Here is a 19,032-nt window from a genome sequence, read left to right as displayed (position 1 = left end):
ACTGAAAACTACACACAGTTAACACTTTGAGTTGAAGTCCAATACAGCTTTCTTCTTAAGTTCCTGCAAGATTGCTGAGCAGACTATACCATTTTTATGCAAAGAATTACTGTAACACTATTTTCAGCACAAATCCAAAACGTAGCCCCATACAAGGTACTATGAAGAAAATTAACTCTATCCCAGCCAAAACCAGTACAATAATTCACCACCACCCCAAAAAAGCAGCATTGTGCACTCCTGAATCTTAAAATTTGCTGAGTTTACATATACTTTAGTTTACTGAGCACCAGTCTCATGAGATGTTATCCACAAAAATTCAATAAATTAAAGTAGCTTTCTTACTTCAGCATGTTTGAGAAAAAGAAATTTCTCTTTATGAATAAACAAGTATTCTTTTAAGTATTCTTCTTTTTGAATTTCCTTCAAAACTCTCCTAAGAAAAGTAACATTTTGTGGGGCTCTGAGTCAATCGAAACTGTACACACTACTCACAGTGACGTGCCAGAAGCACTGTATTAGGAAGGATCATTGCCCTTCTGCAGTGGTAACAACTGTCTAACTATGCAGCCAAAATCAGAGCCATATTCAACCCTCAAAGGATTGTCAAATGTGTCTACAGTTTACTGTCTTTTCTTCATTATAATTTGTAGAGTAGTTAGTAACAGTGGTGATTACATCAAGAAAATAATCATTTATGCTCCAGTGTAATAGTATTTCTTCCTATTTATGTATTTCCCATTTGCAAATTGCTTCATTTATTTTGCTTTCTTCAGAAATATTAATATGCTTGCCTTCTTTGCCAAATATCTTGTTAATACCAATACTTCTGGCTTCCCTAGATCTGTTATCTCAATTTTTTTTCTCTAACTTTTACAAAACCCTCTGTTTATGCCACTTGCTTTTTTTTCCCAGGTCATTAATAAAGATACTAAATAAAACAAGATCTTACATTGATATGCTGGACAATGAATTACAGCTCATTTTGTGTCATTTATATTCATCCTGTGTGTAGGTTCCCGAGCAAGATTTCAAGCCAGTTGTTAACGTCTCTATTCAAGAAATGTGATTCTTCTTCAGTGACAAATTTTCATATCAAAAGTGGTATTAAATTCAGGGGGGTTTTTTCGCCCTTAAGTATAAAATAATTTTCCTCACAATGCAACTTCAGTGTAAATACTGATTGATTGTAATTTAAATGATAATTTGCTTATTATACTGGATTGCCATAGTTGGGGATTTTCACTGTGCTTAACCATAAATAGTTTCAGTGTGTCCAGAGTGACTGTCAGCAAATTTTGTTGTACATTACATTAGCAGCACTCCAATTGCCTATTAATTTGTCATTTTCATCTTACAAGAAGCTATCATTTTTGTCAGACACGACTTTTTATTTGGAAATGCATACTTCTTATTGATTGATGCTTGATTATCACCTCTCATTCAAGAGTTTCAGGAACAGGTATCTTATGTAAAATCTGAATCTTTTTTAAATCAATGAGCAATTTTTTCTGTTGTCACTGACTTCAGCAGTCATTGTACTTAAAATACATGATTTGGGTCACTTGTCATTATACTAACCAGGCAATTCATCCAGGACATTTTTTTGCAAAATCCCCCTAAAATAGGTCTTCTAGAAATACTTCATAATAACTCTTTTCTCTTCCCTCCAAGAACATTTTTCTTCTCAAGATATCTCATTTTGTGACAAAAGTATTAGAGATTACAGGTGAAATTGTTGGGTTGAACTGTTGTCCTTCACATAAGAAATCATTCCCCCATATTTGTAAGGAGGTTAGATGAAATAATAGCTATTTACAGTATGGAAACACAACACACATAATATGGCACATATAATTCCCATCTCCCCATCTTCTCTCATCCCACAAAATGAATTAATAAACAAACAAACAAATAAATAAAGCAAAACTGTTCAGGAACTCTAACTACATAGACAGAGAGACTTGACAAGATGGTGGTTTGGGAAGAACATTAGGAACATACAAGATAAGGACAAAGATGGGGAAAGGCTCCCGAAAGAAGAAATAAAAAGAGAAGGGGATGGAAAGAGCAAAGAGATGAAGAGGGACAAGTGCATGGGGATTAGTTGGAAAGGGAAATGGACAGGGAGGGGGAAAGGGAAACAGACAGGGAGGAGGGGAAGGGAGAGAGGAAGGAAGCAGCAGGGGAAGAGGGAAAGGAGAGGAGGAGAGAGTAGCAGAAAGCAGGATGGAAAGAGTGTGATGTAGAGAGATGGAATGAATGCGTGGAGGGAGGGGACTGAGAGAAGGGAGAGGGATTCATCATAGCTTTAACAGAAGACAATCTTGTGGGGGAAAAAAAAAAACAACTTTGAGACAGCTCTTTTAAATAAAAGGACTGGCTAAAACATACTCTCTCTACTAGGAAGTGTCCTGCTCCAGAGTTTAATGACTCACCCTGGATTCAAGAAGAACAGGTTTGTATTCTTTCAGAATAACCAAGTTTTCTTCAAAGAAACCCATTTCGTTGTCACCATTGTTTCTCTTTCTCAGTGAAATACCCTATGCATTCTAAATATTTACTAAAAAATTCAATCTCATGTGCATACACCTTAATTTTCTTTTTCCTAACTTCATATCACTACACCCTACAGAAACTGTTCTGGTTTTGCTCACATGTATCTTTGAATCTGTGTAGCATTCCTCATCATTCTTTGCTAACACTTTCCTAACTCCTAAACTTTTCTAATACATGGTAATTAATTCTTACTGCTCTTTCCAAAGATTGTCAGCACATTTTGGTGAAAAACTAGTATTATCACATCCCTTTATCACATGGCCAAAATGAGCTATGAAGGCAGTAAAAGTATCTTCCTTTTCTGTGAACTTCTGTATACACAGCTCAAGCATTTGCTGGTTGTTTTTAAAAATCCATATCCTTCTACAACTATTTCTGTTGTTGTCTCTTACATATCTTTCACAATTACTGTTTCCCCAGTTCCTTTTTCTATTATGTGTTTTAGAGTACTGTATTTCCTGTTGAATTTTATTTTCTTCCCACATTTCTAATCTCTATAGACCTTTTTGTTTTACTTCTATATTTTCAGTGGAGTACATATCTCCTAATATATTGTCAGCTGAGATTTTATTTTCCAGAAAACTCATGTTGCTTGATGGTTCTCAAATGCCACCCAATGTTCTTAAAGCCATCCTAGATTACAGAGACTTCCTTTCCTCATTTTCAACAGTTATCACTTACATGCAGACTCTTCAGCCACTAGTGACTTCTTTAGCTATTCTCATGTCATCAATTCTTCCATTTCTGTTTCCAGTAAGGAAAACAAGTTGCATTGCACCTATTCTCCTTGTACACAAAGCTAATTTGTTTTTCAAATCTCATCACTACTATATACTTTTTTTTTTTCCCTTAAGTTTCCAGAGCTCCCTTTCATGGAATACCTTATGGGAAGACTCTTTACTATCAGTGCACTGTCAAATGTTTTAAAATACATTTTAGTCCTTCAATTATAGGTTTGCCACTGGACATTTTAAAAAATGTTATTACCTATGTAAGTGTTTCAAAGCAAGCTCATGGATTCTGAACTTTTTAACTTCCTAGTAAGAGAACATTAATATTCCAAAACTAGTATTGGGAGGAAAAGTTTTGGAGAAATATGCTGTTTATGTGAGCTTCTTCATTCAATGATTTATAGAAGAAAGTAAATGCAACTCTGCAGCATAGTGCCTTCCCTTAAATTCTCTTTTTATTTGTCGACACAATATCACCTTGGGGCAATAGCTGATAAAACTTTATCTGAAAATGAAGGAAAACATAGTGCTTACAGAACAATGAACACCGCAGCTAAATACAAACTACAATGCAGATGCAAATTGCAAAACCTTTGTCTGCTGACCACAACAGTGTGAGACACTACAGCCTCCTGCATTGCCTCTCCATGGCAAGGCGGCTGGAGAAGAGAGGGAAGATGATCTGATTTCAGATCATCTTGGTGTCACGTAGGCAGGCCAAATACCTGTATGTGCTTCCCAAGGCCTTTAGTTCGAATATAGACAATATTAGGCTACATAGAAAGTGCACTTTTCAATTCTTTGGTCTTTCACTCCCCAGGCTACCCATTCTTAATTTTAAGTAGCACTTACAGATAGAAACATTGTATTCCAAGAAAAGGATCAAAGTACCCTCTTGAAACGCAGAAAAATGCCAAAATGAAGCTATTTTATTTAATTCTGTTTGAGGTAATTCTTCCTGAATTAGTAAGATGTAAAGAAAATACAAATACACATACCCACAGGTTCACACATGAGTATAGGCAATGGGATTGGAATCACAACTAAAACTAAACTCCACATCGATTGAAGACAAATATATTAATGCATAACTCCAGGTCCAGCTATTCACTCTTCCCCAGTCCTCTTGAATCTAAGAATGTGGCTAGAAGCACACAGTTAAGAGGCCACTAACTGTCCAACATCAAGATAACAGCTTTTACTAGAAGACTTAAACAAGATATCAAGTTGAGAACAGGTATATTGTTTTATGTAACACATGAAATGTTACTGAAAATGCTACTGTTTTTAGGGGGTGCGGTTTTGGTTTGTTTCCCATTACTCTGGAGGTAAACATCTTACACACCTTTTCAAGACCTTCTTCCTTGAGGCTGATAACATCTAAATCAAAATCTGTCCTTAAGCCATTGGTTTTGTTGAAAGTTATCCTGCCTGTGAGGCCTTCCCAGTGGGCCTATGGAAAAAGAAAAAACAATTTCTATAAATAAAAACCTCTTCCTTCTTTTTTTCCCAAAAAGAAGAAATTTTACTTCTGCAAAAATGGGAACATTAATTATTCATTCTATCTAAACAATTTACCTTGTGGTTACTTTTTTTTTTTTAATATTTTGTATTCACTTTTTGCTAATTAAATCAACCTTTCTTCAGTCTTCACTGACAATTTTTTAAACAACTTTCCATGTTAGCCAATAGACTATTCTTACTAAATGAGATGAAAGGCTGGTTTGTTTTCATTCCTCCATCATTCATGCATGCATTTCCCCTTCTGCTTCCCTACATGTCCCCCCCAACCCAAGCCCCAAGCCTCAATCTATTTCATTAACGCTGGATTTCATTCTTCTGTCAGGAAATTTCATTCAAATAAAGGCTTACTTTTGCAAGATGCAGAGTACCCTGAAACCACACTGAGACAGCAAAAATTGAGGTCACTGAGCCAGTCTTCCAGAGTTGATTCCTGACTTTTAGTAAACTGCAATATCCTCATTTTTTTATAACTTAAAGTCTACCTACTTCTAAAACTAACCTAAAGTAGAGGAGGGAATGTGGAAAACAAAATTATCATCCTAAAAGGAACTAAAATTAAAAACAGGATTATAATCCATTGCAAATAGTTCTCTTTATCATAGTATTGTGCATAGCTAGAATGAGAAATACCATATTAGGAGTTACTTACAGTACAAGAGACTTGAATACTCTACAGTGTTCACCTTTAAGACCTTAAATATCCCAGCTTTACTTTAAATCACTACGTATCAGTATCTAATCACTATGTATCAGTATCTAAACAGCATACTAGGAGACCAAGGCCACATATATTAATTCACCATAGCAAAAAAAAGAAAAAAAAAGAAAAAAAAGAAAAAAAAAAAAAAGAAAAAAAAAAGAAAAAAAAAAAAAAAAGAAGAAGATTAAAACCAGGGAGTAAACTTCATTCTTGGCCCCTTTGAACTTATGCTAGTATTTAGTTGCTGAATTTTTCATAGTCAGTCTATGGTTTGGGGTTTCAGGGGTTTGGGTTTTTATGCCACAAATGCTCCACACACACTCCACCCACAATTACCTACAAACAGAAGTTTTATTTAGAATGCAGTGTTTCTTTGTTCCAGCTAATACCTCAGTAAAACCTGTTTTCAAATAAAAACGCTGCCCTTGCCTGATGAACTCTTTATGCATAACAAGCTGAGAGATTCCCATCTACTGAAAAAAAAAAGGCAAGAGTCAAGTAGAGTGGTAACAAAAGAAAATCAGAGTTGGGAGAAAGGAAAGCAATGAAGCAGGACACTTTATTAGTGACTTACCTCCTTAATAAGACTCATAAAGCGGGTCCCAAAGCGCCACGGTTTGTGGCGATTACACTGTAGTGAACTGACAGTCATCTGTGGGAACTGCTGGACAGCCACTGACACCACATGAACAGCATCATACATTAGTGCTGCATCCGTCTGAAATTAGAAGGAGATCAGAACCATGAACACAAAACAAAAATGTGACAGCCCAGCAGTGAGAGAATGAAACACAAAATTAGCACTGCTCGTTATGTTAAAGGGAGAAAATTATCTGATTGCTTGTGTAGCACTGTAAAATGCAGCCTTATTGCCAAGTCCTACATAAGATGTGTCAGGACCTTCAGTCTTGGCTATTCTTTTAATGCTGAAATAAGGGCCCAAATACCAACTTTTCAGGGTCACAGGAGAACACTGGTATCAATGCATTAGGGGGCTATATAAATAAATCACTGTTTGCATGTTTGATTCAAGTCAGTTATTTTCATGAGTGAGGCAAAAAAAACCAGAAAAGATTAGCAAGGGAGCAAAACCATAGCTATGAAGGAATGTGCACAGGCTAAGGAAATAATGTTTTTCTGTTTTGAAATTACAGACTAGATACAGTCCCAAAGGTACTCAATTGATTCATGAACAACTTTTTTATGGGTATCAGTTTAAACCCTAGGACAGATCTAACCAGTATCTTCTATAAATCAGAGGTAAATTAGAATTGCATTAAAATGCACATTCATTTTAATGGTTTTCATGTCCCATCATAAATAAGTAGGCTGTTTAGATCTGGTATGTGCTGAATAATGTTGTATTAGCAAAGGACAGAGACAGCCTCTCAGTACCCACTGTCATGCTGTACAAGAAACTGACATCTCTCTCCTGTTCTATTTGATAAACAGAGGCAAGCCTTGGAACCAAAAGCAAGAGAGGACCTTAGATTCAGCTGGTGGAAATGAATGCTATGCCATCTGCTCAGCATACCTTAGAGAAAAAGGACCTATTTCCCCTTCTCATTCACATAATTAGTGAGCTGTGAAATTAGTTCCTTAATGGATAGGAAACCTGGAGATTATTGCACTTGTCACAATACAATACAATGCAATACAAAATGAGCTTATATAGTGCCTTTCATGCAAATGCATCCCAAGGCTCTTTACAATAAAACTAAACATAAAAATGCAAAAATGTTCTACCATTATAGCCCATAAGCTACTGTTAAAGAGGAAAATATGCGTTTACATTTAAATGGCTCTCCCAAGGAGAGATTTCAAAATTTAAACAGAAATAAATCCTAATTTTAAAATAGCCAGGGTAATAGGTTTCAATGATCTCAGACGCCAAGTAGTTTATGCAGGGGCTCCAAATCAGTCAGAAAATATTTTTGCTGCCAAATTGTTCATTATCTTCAGGGCATTAAAGTGCTTTTAAGGCAAGCTGATATTTGACAAAGAGGCAGCGAAACACCAAAGAGTTGGAATGACATGCTGAGTAAGCATCATACAAAGCTTAATATTCTAGAAGCAGTATTTGGCAGTAGTTGGAGTCTAGACAACAGTTTATAAAATACACTACACAATAAGTACAACACATTAATCTGGCTTAGAAATGCAAACTTCTTTTTTTTAATCAGCTTTACTTCTAGAACTGTAGTCCTTGCACCAATGAAGGAAAATTGAAATTGCTGTGAGACTTTAGTGAAAGCAGCCCATGAAGAAGCAACCAGAAGTTTAAAACCAGCATTAACTGATTAATTAGATATAAATTTGGATACAGAACTGATAAGACTTATCAGCAGGAATCAAATGGACATTATGCCATATGCAGAGCAACATGGCTTTCTGTCAAATTCTATAAGCCACTGAGCTGGAAATCTGTAGGATGACAAGGCAGTCAACTCCAGCGAAAGCATTAAAAAAAGCTATTGCAGTTTTAGAAGTAATTCAAATTCTGATAATATTCTTCCTATTTGACTGATGAATATGGCTTCACTGGAGATAAATCTGAATCAGAATGCATTTCTTTTAAATGCACACAACAAACTAATCACTGGCTAAAAGTTGAGTGCCCTATTTGATTTTTAGATGCTACAAGATAAAACCCATACTTACATAGGATGAGATCCCACAATCCACCTTGTATAGGAAGGTTAAAGTTAAATGTAGGCTTAAGTGTTTGTACTGAATAAAGACAGATAGAACTATATACTCAAAAATATATTGGTTTAGTGATTCAATATTGCACTCATCCCACTGGGTGCAATCACTGATTTTACTACAAGAGAAATAAACAGCACAGAACTCAGGAAAAGATATAAAGTATATACTTGAATTGCAGGTTGGGCTCTCCTCTTGGCTGGTCACTTTACCTTTCCTCTGAGAGACAGCAGGAATTGATAGCTGTTGGCCTCGCTCTCCACCCTCATTCATTAGGCTTGCTAAGCTTTATGTCTTGCTGCCCTTTGTCCATACCACTTTCTCTTCCTTAAATCACACCTTTGGAACTATGGTTTGTGGTACACGAAGTACTGCAGGTTTCAGCAAAAGACTGTTTGGGGACGAGGGAGAAAATGTCCCTAATTAAATTTTTAGGATTCTTTATTTTATCTAAACAGACATTAGCAGTCTGGAAGGAAGAAGAGGTAGAAACTTCAGGAGAAGCAATGGTTCTTGAATTTTGAAAAATGATATTAGTACTGTTTTAGTTAAACTTGTATAAAACTTTTAAGAATTATGTTGTATTTCACAAATGTATCTTGGTACAGTTTCTGAACCAGGGGTTGTGGGGTTTTTTGGTTTCAGAATCCTACTTAGTATTTGTGATTACTTGTTTGGATACAGATAAACTCATCTAAAATACTGCTCATGAAACTGTCATATGTATTTCTACAACTACAAATGAAATAAATTACTACAACTACAGAAGCTACAAAAATTTTTCATCAAATTAAAATAGAATGAGATTGAGTTAGGTGATTAAGATGTCAGGTGACAGATGTCTGTGACCACAAGTCTGTTTTTCAGCTGACTGTCAAGTAACAAGAAAGCTGTTAGCACTCAGAAGCAACAGCTTAATCAGAGATGTGATTTCAGTTACAACATATCTCAAATAAAAAGCACCAATCTGTGTTTGATTTTTATCCCAAACTCAGTTGGATACTACACATTTCTTCTCAATACTGTTCTATTATTCCTTTACCTCCTGTCTTACTGTGGGTGTTGTGTTTGCCTCTATTTTTTACATGTGTTTCTGTATAATCACTTTTGAGTCTTGCTAAATTACTTGCTAAATACTGTCTAACAAATTGCATGCAATACTCTAATCTCACTGTGAAAGGGCCCTGGTGAAGCTAGACTCAGTATAAAGAAGGTAGAAAAAGAGACCTCTCCATTATTAGAGAAAGAGTCTATTATTTCTCCCCAGGCCTCCTCAGGGTAAAAGATGGTCTTTTTCTTCTCTGTCCCCAGCTGCACCCAAAGATGTCAAAGGCACATGAAAAGCTCTAGCAGATATATACTGTGATTTTCGGCACACGCTTGCTTGTCCTGGTTAATCAGTATTGTAGGGAGGGTTTGAGTTTTGAGGGCTTGGAGCTGGGGCAGGAGGTTGGCAGGGTAGTGGTTTTTACTGGTTTCTAACCTATATGGGTGAAGCTGATGCAGAAGAAACCCCCTATAGCCTGGGTCTCAGCCAGGAAGAAATATTCCCTGTGTAGTGGGACTGACAAGCTATTTCTCTACCAAGTTTTTCTGCCCTTCTTATGACATAAAAAAGGTATGATTTTTAGTGACCTTCAGCATGGCTGGTAGGTTAGACAAGAATCAGCTGAAAATCCTGAAACCAAATGGGCTGTTCACGGACTACAGCTGCAACCTTAGATCCAGGTCTCTATCTTAAAACCTTCCCCCCCAAAAAAAAAGCGAGAGAAAGGGCTCATGCTGACAGATAAAATCCAAGCAAGCCTAAGAGAACACAGGAATCATGGTCTTCATAACCATCTTCAGACTTACAGTACATAAGAGTTCATCAATGCCTTTTGATATCTGACTCAACAAATGTGCTAATTGCTTTTGGAATACCTGTGCCTAATTAACTATTAAGGGTTAAAAAAATTTGCAGATTCCACATTTAATGACATCGAATCATGACTTCTGTGTGCACCTTATTTGCACAGCAATGTTTTTGTATGACATTTCCATTTACCTCCAAACTATATGAGAATTTCATGTACCAATAAACCATACCTCTCTGGTTCATATCTCAGTGCTCCAAAATTAGCTCTAAATTGAAAAAAATATGTGCTTTATTTTTAGAAAATATGATTTTTATCATGCAATCAAGTTTAACATTAATTTAAGATGAAGGATTGCTAGGCTAATTCTGTTTCTTCATGAGCTATATCAGAAATAGTACACTTCTCAAACAGAAAAAAAACATATTTCGGCTTTTACTATAACAAATTGTAGTCCTCTATAATCTACAATTAAAAAAAATGGAACTGTTACATAGGCATGATGTGGAAGAACTTTCAATTACTCAAATACAGATGATTAACAACATCTTGAAAGCAGGAGAAAACCCTCAGGTTTTCAATTAAATGTTAAATTAAACTAATGTTATTGGTTTTCCCCTTAATTAAATTTCTTACTAATAAAAGTCTATGAAGAAATATGATCTTCTATCTAAAAGGTGCTTTGTGAAGTACTCAAAACCAAGAAATTTTCTACATTGAGTGACATATGAAATAAGTCAATGGAAAAGAGAAGCTTAATAAATTTACTTTTTTGTTGTTTTGTATTTCATCCAGTGTGGATCCCAGACAAGAATGAGTTATTTGAATATTAGTAGTTTATTTTCCCAAGGTCAGAATATTCTTGTATTTCCAAATCTGTGACACACAAGATCTCATAATTGCCCTCTTTGCCAATTTTTTCAGTGACTGTGGGGAAATTTTTCCACAGAAAAGGAGTCAAAGAAGAGGGACAAACAAGAGTTTAAAAATTAAAAAAAAAAAAAAAGGTTTAGCTAGCTAACTAAATATCTCCCTAACAATATAAAGATTACCTTTATGAGGATTAGACTGCTCAACCATTTGCAAAATGCTTTTATGGTTACGTGTAAGATATTATTAAAGATGACCTCCTTGCAACTATGATACATACTTGTTTAGTGATCTGTATTTTGTGTCTGACCTTAGCTTTATTCATTCAAGTCATGTCCAGTAAAAGCAAATTAATGTCCCTTTAACTCTGAAAGAAGGAAAAGGAAGGGGTAAAAAAAGTGAAAGCTTTTATGTGTGCCAAAGAAGGAATAAAAATTTGTCTCAGAATTAAATTCTGATACAACTCTTCCGTAATGCAACTTGAAACTCTCTAGACAGTCTAACAAGACTGAATTTTCCACAATAAAAATTTTAAATATTTGATTCAGAAAAGATGTTGTCAAAATCTATTTCTTCATCAAAGACAAAGCAAATGAGAAAGAAAATGCAATAGTGCCATATTCTATAACTCAGTTGATGGGCCCTGTCCTGTCACAAGGTGGAGATCTGAATCTGCATTTACCAGTCATTACTGTCATTAGTGTCAGGTTACAAATACATAATAAATTAAATATATCTAGATTTTTATGCAAAGATAAATATTTTGCTAAAATTATTTTTTTTAAACAGTTATTTAACAAACAAAATGCTCCATGCAAAACAAAACTGAAGTAAAAAAAATAATAATCTTGAATTGTAGTATTCTGATTCTCTAGTCAGTTCTGTGTTAAACTGAATTAACTCACTAAAAATGTCAAGAGAGGACACTGTACAGTTCACTTGAAATAGTGCATTACATGAGCCAAGCTTTTTCCACTGATTAGTAAAGCATGCATACACTTTTCTACTTTTGAGTTCCTATGCTATCTTTACCTGCATATCACCTTAATAAGTACTATTCCATTAAGCAGTATAGCTTATATTTTTCATATGCAGCTCATTATCTTCTTCAAGATAATCTGTCTCCCTATCTCTAGTCAGTCAAACTTTGCCCTTGTGAAATAAGTCCAATCACAATTAAAAGGCAAAACTGTTCAGATAGTTTTGCCTAGTGTCTGATGGTAACTAATGTATTCTGAAAAATTTTGTGCATTAATTAAAACGCGGCTTAAATTCTTTTCAAGTGTGACTTCATTAGCTGCATCAAAAATGAAATGAAACTGAATGCAAATGCTCACAAATGTATATCTGCATGTTTCCTAGGTGACCACGAAAAAAGTATCCACATAAATGCATAGAAGTCAAAGAACACTTTCCACATTTTTTTTAACAAAGTCCTTGAAAATGTGTGAACATGTTAAAAGCAATTCATATGGAGTCTTTACTCCATTCTGAAACTTATTTCATCATATAATATCATTTGTTACTGCCTGAATTTCCATTAGCTACACAGCCATCTCAGAACATATTATCTTCTGAAGTAAACCTAGTTCAGACTGACTGTGGTCACTGGTTTAACAAAGTGTTAACATGCTCATTTCACACTGCAACAAGATTCTCTCAATGAACTTGTATTTATGGTACCAGTCCTTGCACGGGTTTAGAACATAATGAGAATGTTACTTTCCCATTGGGCAAAAGGAGTGTAAGTACACAAGGCAGGGCATGTTCCAGAAGGACTGAATTTTCCACTGGCCCTTATAAATTGTATTTCGTTTCTTACACAACAGTAATGCCTTGGATAGAACACTGGATGCAAAGTCAGGTTGTTGTTTTGTTGGTTTTCTGTTTGTTTGGGTTTTTTTTTCCAACTCCCAATATATCCAGACTATTTTTAGTCAGCTTTATGAGGGACAGAATGATGTATTACAATTAGGAGGGTAAGAAAAGCAGCTCTGTTTCTTTGCTCTAACAGCCTGAGCAGGTAGTAGATACTGGAGGTACAATGAACAGGACAGCATAGTCAAATTTTCTCCCTCCCCACCACAACCTTTTTATGGAGAAATAACATTATTTAGGATGCACTGCACAATAAGGATTTACAATGGCATACTTATTCATTTCAAAGCCCTCAAAAATGTCCCATAATGAATCTCCTTAGCCTGCTAAGCAGTACTTCTCCTTTGATAATTACTTATTTTTCTCTTAGTTATCCTTACTGATAACTTAACACACAATACATAATTATTGATTACAAAACCTTGAATAAATGGCATATTTCATAAACAAACAAAACACTTTTTTTGTTCTACCGAACTCCCCACCACCTATTGTATCATAGAAGCTGATTTTGCTTCCTTTCTTTTAAACAACTCAGGAAAAATAGATAAGAATAAAGATTTGAGAAAAGTCTAACAACACTCAGAAGTCAGGAAGAGGTGACCACCTACAGTGCAGAAGAGCTCTCATTACTAACACTACTACTTTCCTTAAAAGCCATCCTGTTTGACAGAAAATGACAAAAGTTGACTTTAAATATTACTGGATATGAACTACAGAAACTGATAGTATACATATAAAAATAAGCTAAGATTTACTTGTAAAATTCTGTAGTTTCTTTATTATAGATTCTACTATTGCCTGGTCAGAAAATTTTAAGGGCCAGACCTTGAATTACGTCAGGAAAATGTGATTTTAACCCACAAAACAGAATAACTGGTAACATAAGAACTTTTTTCTCCAAATTCTCATACAGTGTGGTGCCAATAGTGCTAACATTACCCTACTTGAAGCTTGATTCACCACATATCCTTGTCAGCTACCTCCAAACTACTGGTAGTTTCAAATCTGCATTACAAAGTGATTTTCTAAGAAGGTCCAGAACAAGAGATTAATATTGAAGAAAGTAATTTTTCTTTAACTTTTTCAGTTCTAATGTTAAGCAAACCATGGTCTGATAAGAAGACAAAGAGAAAGCATCTAACTATTCATGGCCTGTATGCTATTATTTTAATAACTATAATCTGGAATATCTTCCCATTTTCAGAAATGATTTCTCAGAAAGGGTACTAGGAGAATTACAAAACTCCATGGATCTATCTACTTTTATTTTATTTGTGGCAATTACAGTTTGTGGTTAATAGGACAGACATATATTTCATGGCTTCCAGTCAGTGTTTGAAAAGCAGTTCCTAAAATTTTACATTTTTTTCTATGGCTTTTATATACATACATGAGAGATAATTTTCTAAAATAAGTTGTTATAAAAATAAAATGAAGAATGATCATGTTTAGGAACTTCCACAAGGTTCCAGTCATATGCGTAACAAAAGATAGGATAGGTTGAATTTACCACAAGGATGAAAGTCAGAAGTTTAGACTGAAGAGACACAAGAATAAAAGAGTTTATGTTTAATCACAAAACAAAATATACATCAAGAACAATAAAGCCTAAAGAACAGTCCAAAGGAAATATTCATAACACAAGTATGTTCAATAATATGAACTAGTTGGAACCACACAGATCTGTAAGAGGCACAAGAATATAGTATCTTTCTCTGTATACATATATTGCAGAAAAATTTGAATATCAAAGTAAATATAGATTTAAGTTTAGTCTTTACTACTCCTTTACCCACTATGAGATGAAAATATACATTTTTTTTTTTAAATACAGTTTTGCGTTGCAGCAAAATCATAAAAAAGACAGAAGGGTGTATCATGCCATGCCATACTCATTTTACAACCACAAAGTGATTGCCATCATACATGTCCTCACCCAAAAGTAAATAATAAGTATCATATACATACCCCCCTCCTTTTTTTATTCTATACAGTTATGAATATATAGCTTGGTGAATCACAGCTTTCAATAATGAGGTTTACACTTCACATTGTAAATTAGATTCAGGAGAAAAGGTCCTTCAGGACATTCAGGAAGAATTAGATGAGAGATTAGCTGTAAAAGCAAAATTGCCCCATGCCATTCCGTATCAAGAAACAGTTCTCTCTAATGAATGTGACCCAAGACATAAGGTGTATAGAAATTCCAGCTCTGTGTTAAAGAAAGTCTACAGCAAACCAATACAGCAAAACAGCTGGGCAGACAGAAAAACCTTTCCAAGTTAACCTTATGTAAGTAGAGCACGTATGTCTTATCTTTTCTTAAATATTTCCAACTGTATTGGAAAGCATAAAAGCAAATAAATGCTTTTATATTATCTTAGCCTACTTCAGGTTAAGAATGATTTCAAGGCAATAAGGGAACAAAAAAGCACTTAGTCCAAAATATAACAAATCTAGCCAAGCTCACTAAAACATTCTCTTGGGTATCCCATATCTCTATGGGATATGCACACCATAGAAACTCATATCACAGTTTGAACACAGTCTGGGCAGTAATAATGGAAGAAAAGTCCTTTCAGCAATTCATAGTAACAAGGATATTAGTGTAGCATTAAGTAAGATAGCTGTGGGAACACTTGGACTTTGAGCAGTGTTAAGGAGTTTGTCATAGGAGGCTACAGGAATAAAAGTATTGGAAGAAATAAACTTTTAAAAAAAATTTTATTGACAGTTGAATGATATGTTAACATTTACACAAGTAGGACATAAGCAGGTGATACAAGTCAGCATACTATTTCACAGGGATGTAACAAATGTCTGGAAGAATAAAGCAGAATTAGGAATCCTCTAACTGGCAGAAGTATTAGAAAAGGGACTGAAAGAACATCATTTCTGTAGCCTATGAAAACAAAGACTGAGAACAACCATTCAGGGAAACAGAAACCAGGGAAGAAAGGAAAGCTAAAGAGCACACAAAAACAAGCATGGATGCAAAAATGACAAAACGAAAAAAATTAATAGGAGTCATTTTATCTCACAGACAGTCTCAAGTTGTATTAGATTTAAAAATCTTTAACAATCATTAAAAGAGCTGATGCACAAGACCACCAACAGAAGATATTTCAGTTAGATGATGCCTGACAAATGTAGTAGCATGCACACAAATTCCAGGGGCCCAACATACTACTACTCCTCACAGAAAGCTCTCCTACTCAAGGCAATTATAAGGAGTGAATGAAATTAAGAAGAAACGGCTTGCAAAACTAGTTCCTCCCTTTGTCGGGTAATAAAATATATTGCCCCTGAAATCATTTCACTTAATTCTCACTTGCTAACACATCCCACAAAACCATTTTGCTGAGTGAGATTTATTAAATCTCTCAGCCTGGGATTAAATTTTACTGTTTTATGAACTGTTAAATTGCATTGTATGCTTATTAAAGCTGGTGGTTTCTTACTTCTTGACACATTCTCAACTCCACCCTGGGGTACAATTAAGCAAACGGGGGGGGGGGGGTGTCACCCCCAAAAATGCATTCCAACGGGGAAAAAGATAGGAGCATCAGAAACCTATAAACAATGTTCATCTAACTTTTTTAAAAATCAAAGAACTTGTTAGCATAAACGCTTTTTTCCAAAATATGGGAGTATTTCAGCTAAATAATCATCACATTAGGCACAGCTGCTTAGATTATTTTTTAATGTTTAGTTGCCTAGTGAATTTTGAATAGGGTATTTGTTTACCAAGATGTGTATGTGATTTTAAGTAGAGACAAAACAGATGCAAATTATTTTCCTCCTCATCAAAATACTTGTTTTAACATCAGAACAAAGCAAATTATTTCTTACATTATTGAAAAAGGCCTTAAAGTTAACAAACAATTTTTTTTTTTTTTTAATACATAAAAAGTAGAACTGGCCAGGTAATTTTTTTGGAAAGGTGTAATTTTGTCTTACACAGAAAGAAAAAAGAAAAGATTTTCCTCTTTTGCCTCAATGCCTCATAGTTTGATCTCCAGTTCTCAGAGAAATGGCAAAGTGGAACATGAAACAATTACAAATTTTGAGGAAATGTCAAGAGAACAAAAGAACAGGAAAAGCACTCTAAAGGATAGTGATGCTGTTGCCACATTTCTTGCCATTACATTGTCATTAAATAGGAAAAAATATGCATTTCTTTACTGATAGAATAAAAACATATTTCCTGGTATAAAAGTCTGAAGAAGTAGAACTTTTTTCTTCTCACAAAATAATCTCAGATAATCATGTAATTTGATAGAATATTTATGGTGCTAAAAAGCTCAAAGTATCTGAAAATTAGTCAGGCGTGTAGCCACTTATTGCAGCTTGATTTGAACTTACTGGAGGTGAAATTTTCAGACAACTTGAAGTTTTGCCAGCAATTAACACAGGAGAAGTAGTTTGCAAGTAGCTTTAACACAGGTTTATCTGAAGTAACAGCAGCAGTATTTCTCTTATCTGCTTGACCTTTGATTCAGGATCTTAATTTCATTTTAACAAATAAAGTGCTAAAAATTTAGAATACACCATGAAGTGCATAGGAAAATGTTGAATTATGTTTTCTGACAAGGACACCTTGTCATTATTGTGGAGAAAAAGCTTAAATCTTAAGCATGAGGAAAAATTTCAGGGAATAAGTAGAAAAAGTCTGAGAATATCTAGAAATGTATCTCTTGCTTCAATGTTTAAATTGGATTGGATGACAGTCTGGTTTCAAAGCCAGCCTCTCTACCCAAGGTTTGCTATTCTGATGTAAGGTTAAGCTGTCATTGATTTCCTAAATTTTCTGATCAAATTCCCATTTTCACTTATTTTTAAATTAACCATTTATTGGACAGGCTATCTGACACTGTACAACTGTTCAGGGTGGTTTACTTCTTTCCAATCATAGAAAGAGGAAGAAGCTCCCAGTATAAATCACTCAGCCTATACAGTCATCTACATTTACCTAGAATAAACACTGATAACTGTATGAAAAAAAATAAAGGCCAAAAAAAATAGTTCCATAATGATATTTTTTAGAAATTTATTTTCTCCCATTTTCAACTTTCTGGCTAACAAGACCACATGAAGTGTGATTTCATACGACCCTGTAATGTCCCATCATGTCATAAACTCTACTAATCCAAGAAGCAAATGACTTTCAGTGTACTGCCTGCACTAGCAAATGCCATCTGACTGCATAAGCACTTGCAGAACTGTGCTTATAATACACAGTTAGGAATGAGGTGTTAAGATGTTATGTTTCTATATAACCTTAAAAACAAAAGTAAAATTTCTAGGTGAAAAGTTATTCTGAAATACTTTCTCAACCTTTCTTTTGAACTTTAGAAATTATGGTACATACTATAATATTTTTTGCAATAAAAAACCCCAACGCGCTATTTTATATACCTTAAGGACAGATAGCAAAAACCTAATTACCAGGAACAATGAATGGGTCATTATTTGGTCTTTGGTAGTCTATTTCCTTTCATCTGTTCTCCTGCTCAAAATCGATATAACTGTGATCACTGCAACTCCATCAACCACATCCATAATAAAGAGCTGCCACTACTATTATATTAGCTCAGTATTGAAGACTTAACACACCACAGGAAAAGTCCCTCCGCATTAGCAATTCACAAGTAATTACAGAAAGATCCTACTCAGCATACACACTGAACACCTTTGTACTCACGTGCAGCAATAAAGTACACATGAGAACACAAACGAGAGGCATAAAGTTAGAATAGTCCAGAAATTAAACACAAATCTGATGAAAAATTGAGGGGAAAAAAGCATTCTGAAGAATGAATCTCTACATAGTCTATTTTTTTATCCTGTAAAAGTTTCACAATGAGGATTTCAGAGTTTTCACACCTTCAAATTTTAAATAAAATGACAAAAATAAATGTTTATTGATGACTTTGAAAGGCAGAGACAAAACAGTTCTGAGTCTTCATAATAAATTGCTTTCTCCTGCTTTCACCAAGCTCCATTTACATTTCTTTCCCCTTAGAAAGAATTAATGACACGGATTTTAATATCTTCAGCAAAAAACATGATTACATGTGCAGCCTTGCAAGGTTCATGTCTGCAGGAGAAAACAAATTGTTAAGCAGTGTAAAACATAACTAGCCCATAAATGACTATATGTTTCAAAAGAGAATTCTGCTTTATGTCAGTCTTCTATAATTCC

General features: G+C 34.7%; 1 protein-coding gene across 4 annotated transcripts in view; it reads right to left on the bottom strand.

The window, feature by feature from the left end:
- GRIK2 (glutamate ionotropic receptor kainate type subunit 2) overlaps positions 1–19,032 on the bottom strand; it is a 421,417-nt gene that overhangs the window by 200,845 nt on the left and 201,540 nt on the right. For 3 of the 4 annotated variants that reach the window (XM_069804941.1, XM_069804945.1, XM_069804943.1), the window contains exons 7-8: positions 6,089–6,232; positions 4,636–4,743 (exon numbers count right to left, since the gene is read on the bottom strand). In XM_069804941.1, the coding sequence (XP_069661042.1) occupies positions 4,636–4,743; positions 6,089–6,232 (252 nt within the window). The remainder of the gene's footprint in view (positions 1–4,635; positions 4,744–6,088; positions 6,233–19,032) is intronic. The other variant, XM_069804944.1, reaches the window with a different exon arrangement.

Source organism: Haliaeetus albicilla, chromosome 17 (assembly GCF_947461875.1).
Source record: "Haliaeetus albicilla chromosome 17, bHalAlb1.1, whole genome shotgun sequence".
Taxonomy (NCBI): domain Eukaryota; kingdom Metazoa; phylum Chordata; class Aves; order Accipitriformes; family Accipitridae; genus Haliaeetus; species Haliaeetus albicilla.
Note: the sequence above shows the minus strand (reverse complement) of the source record. Positions and strands in the feature narration are given on the sequence as shown.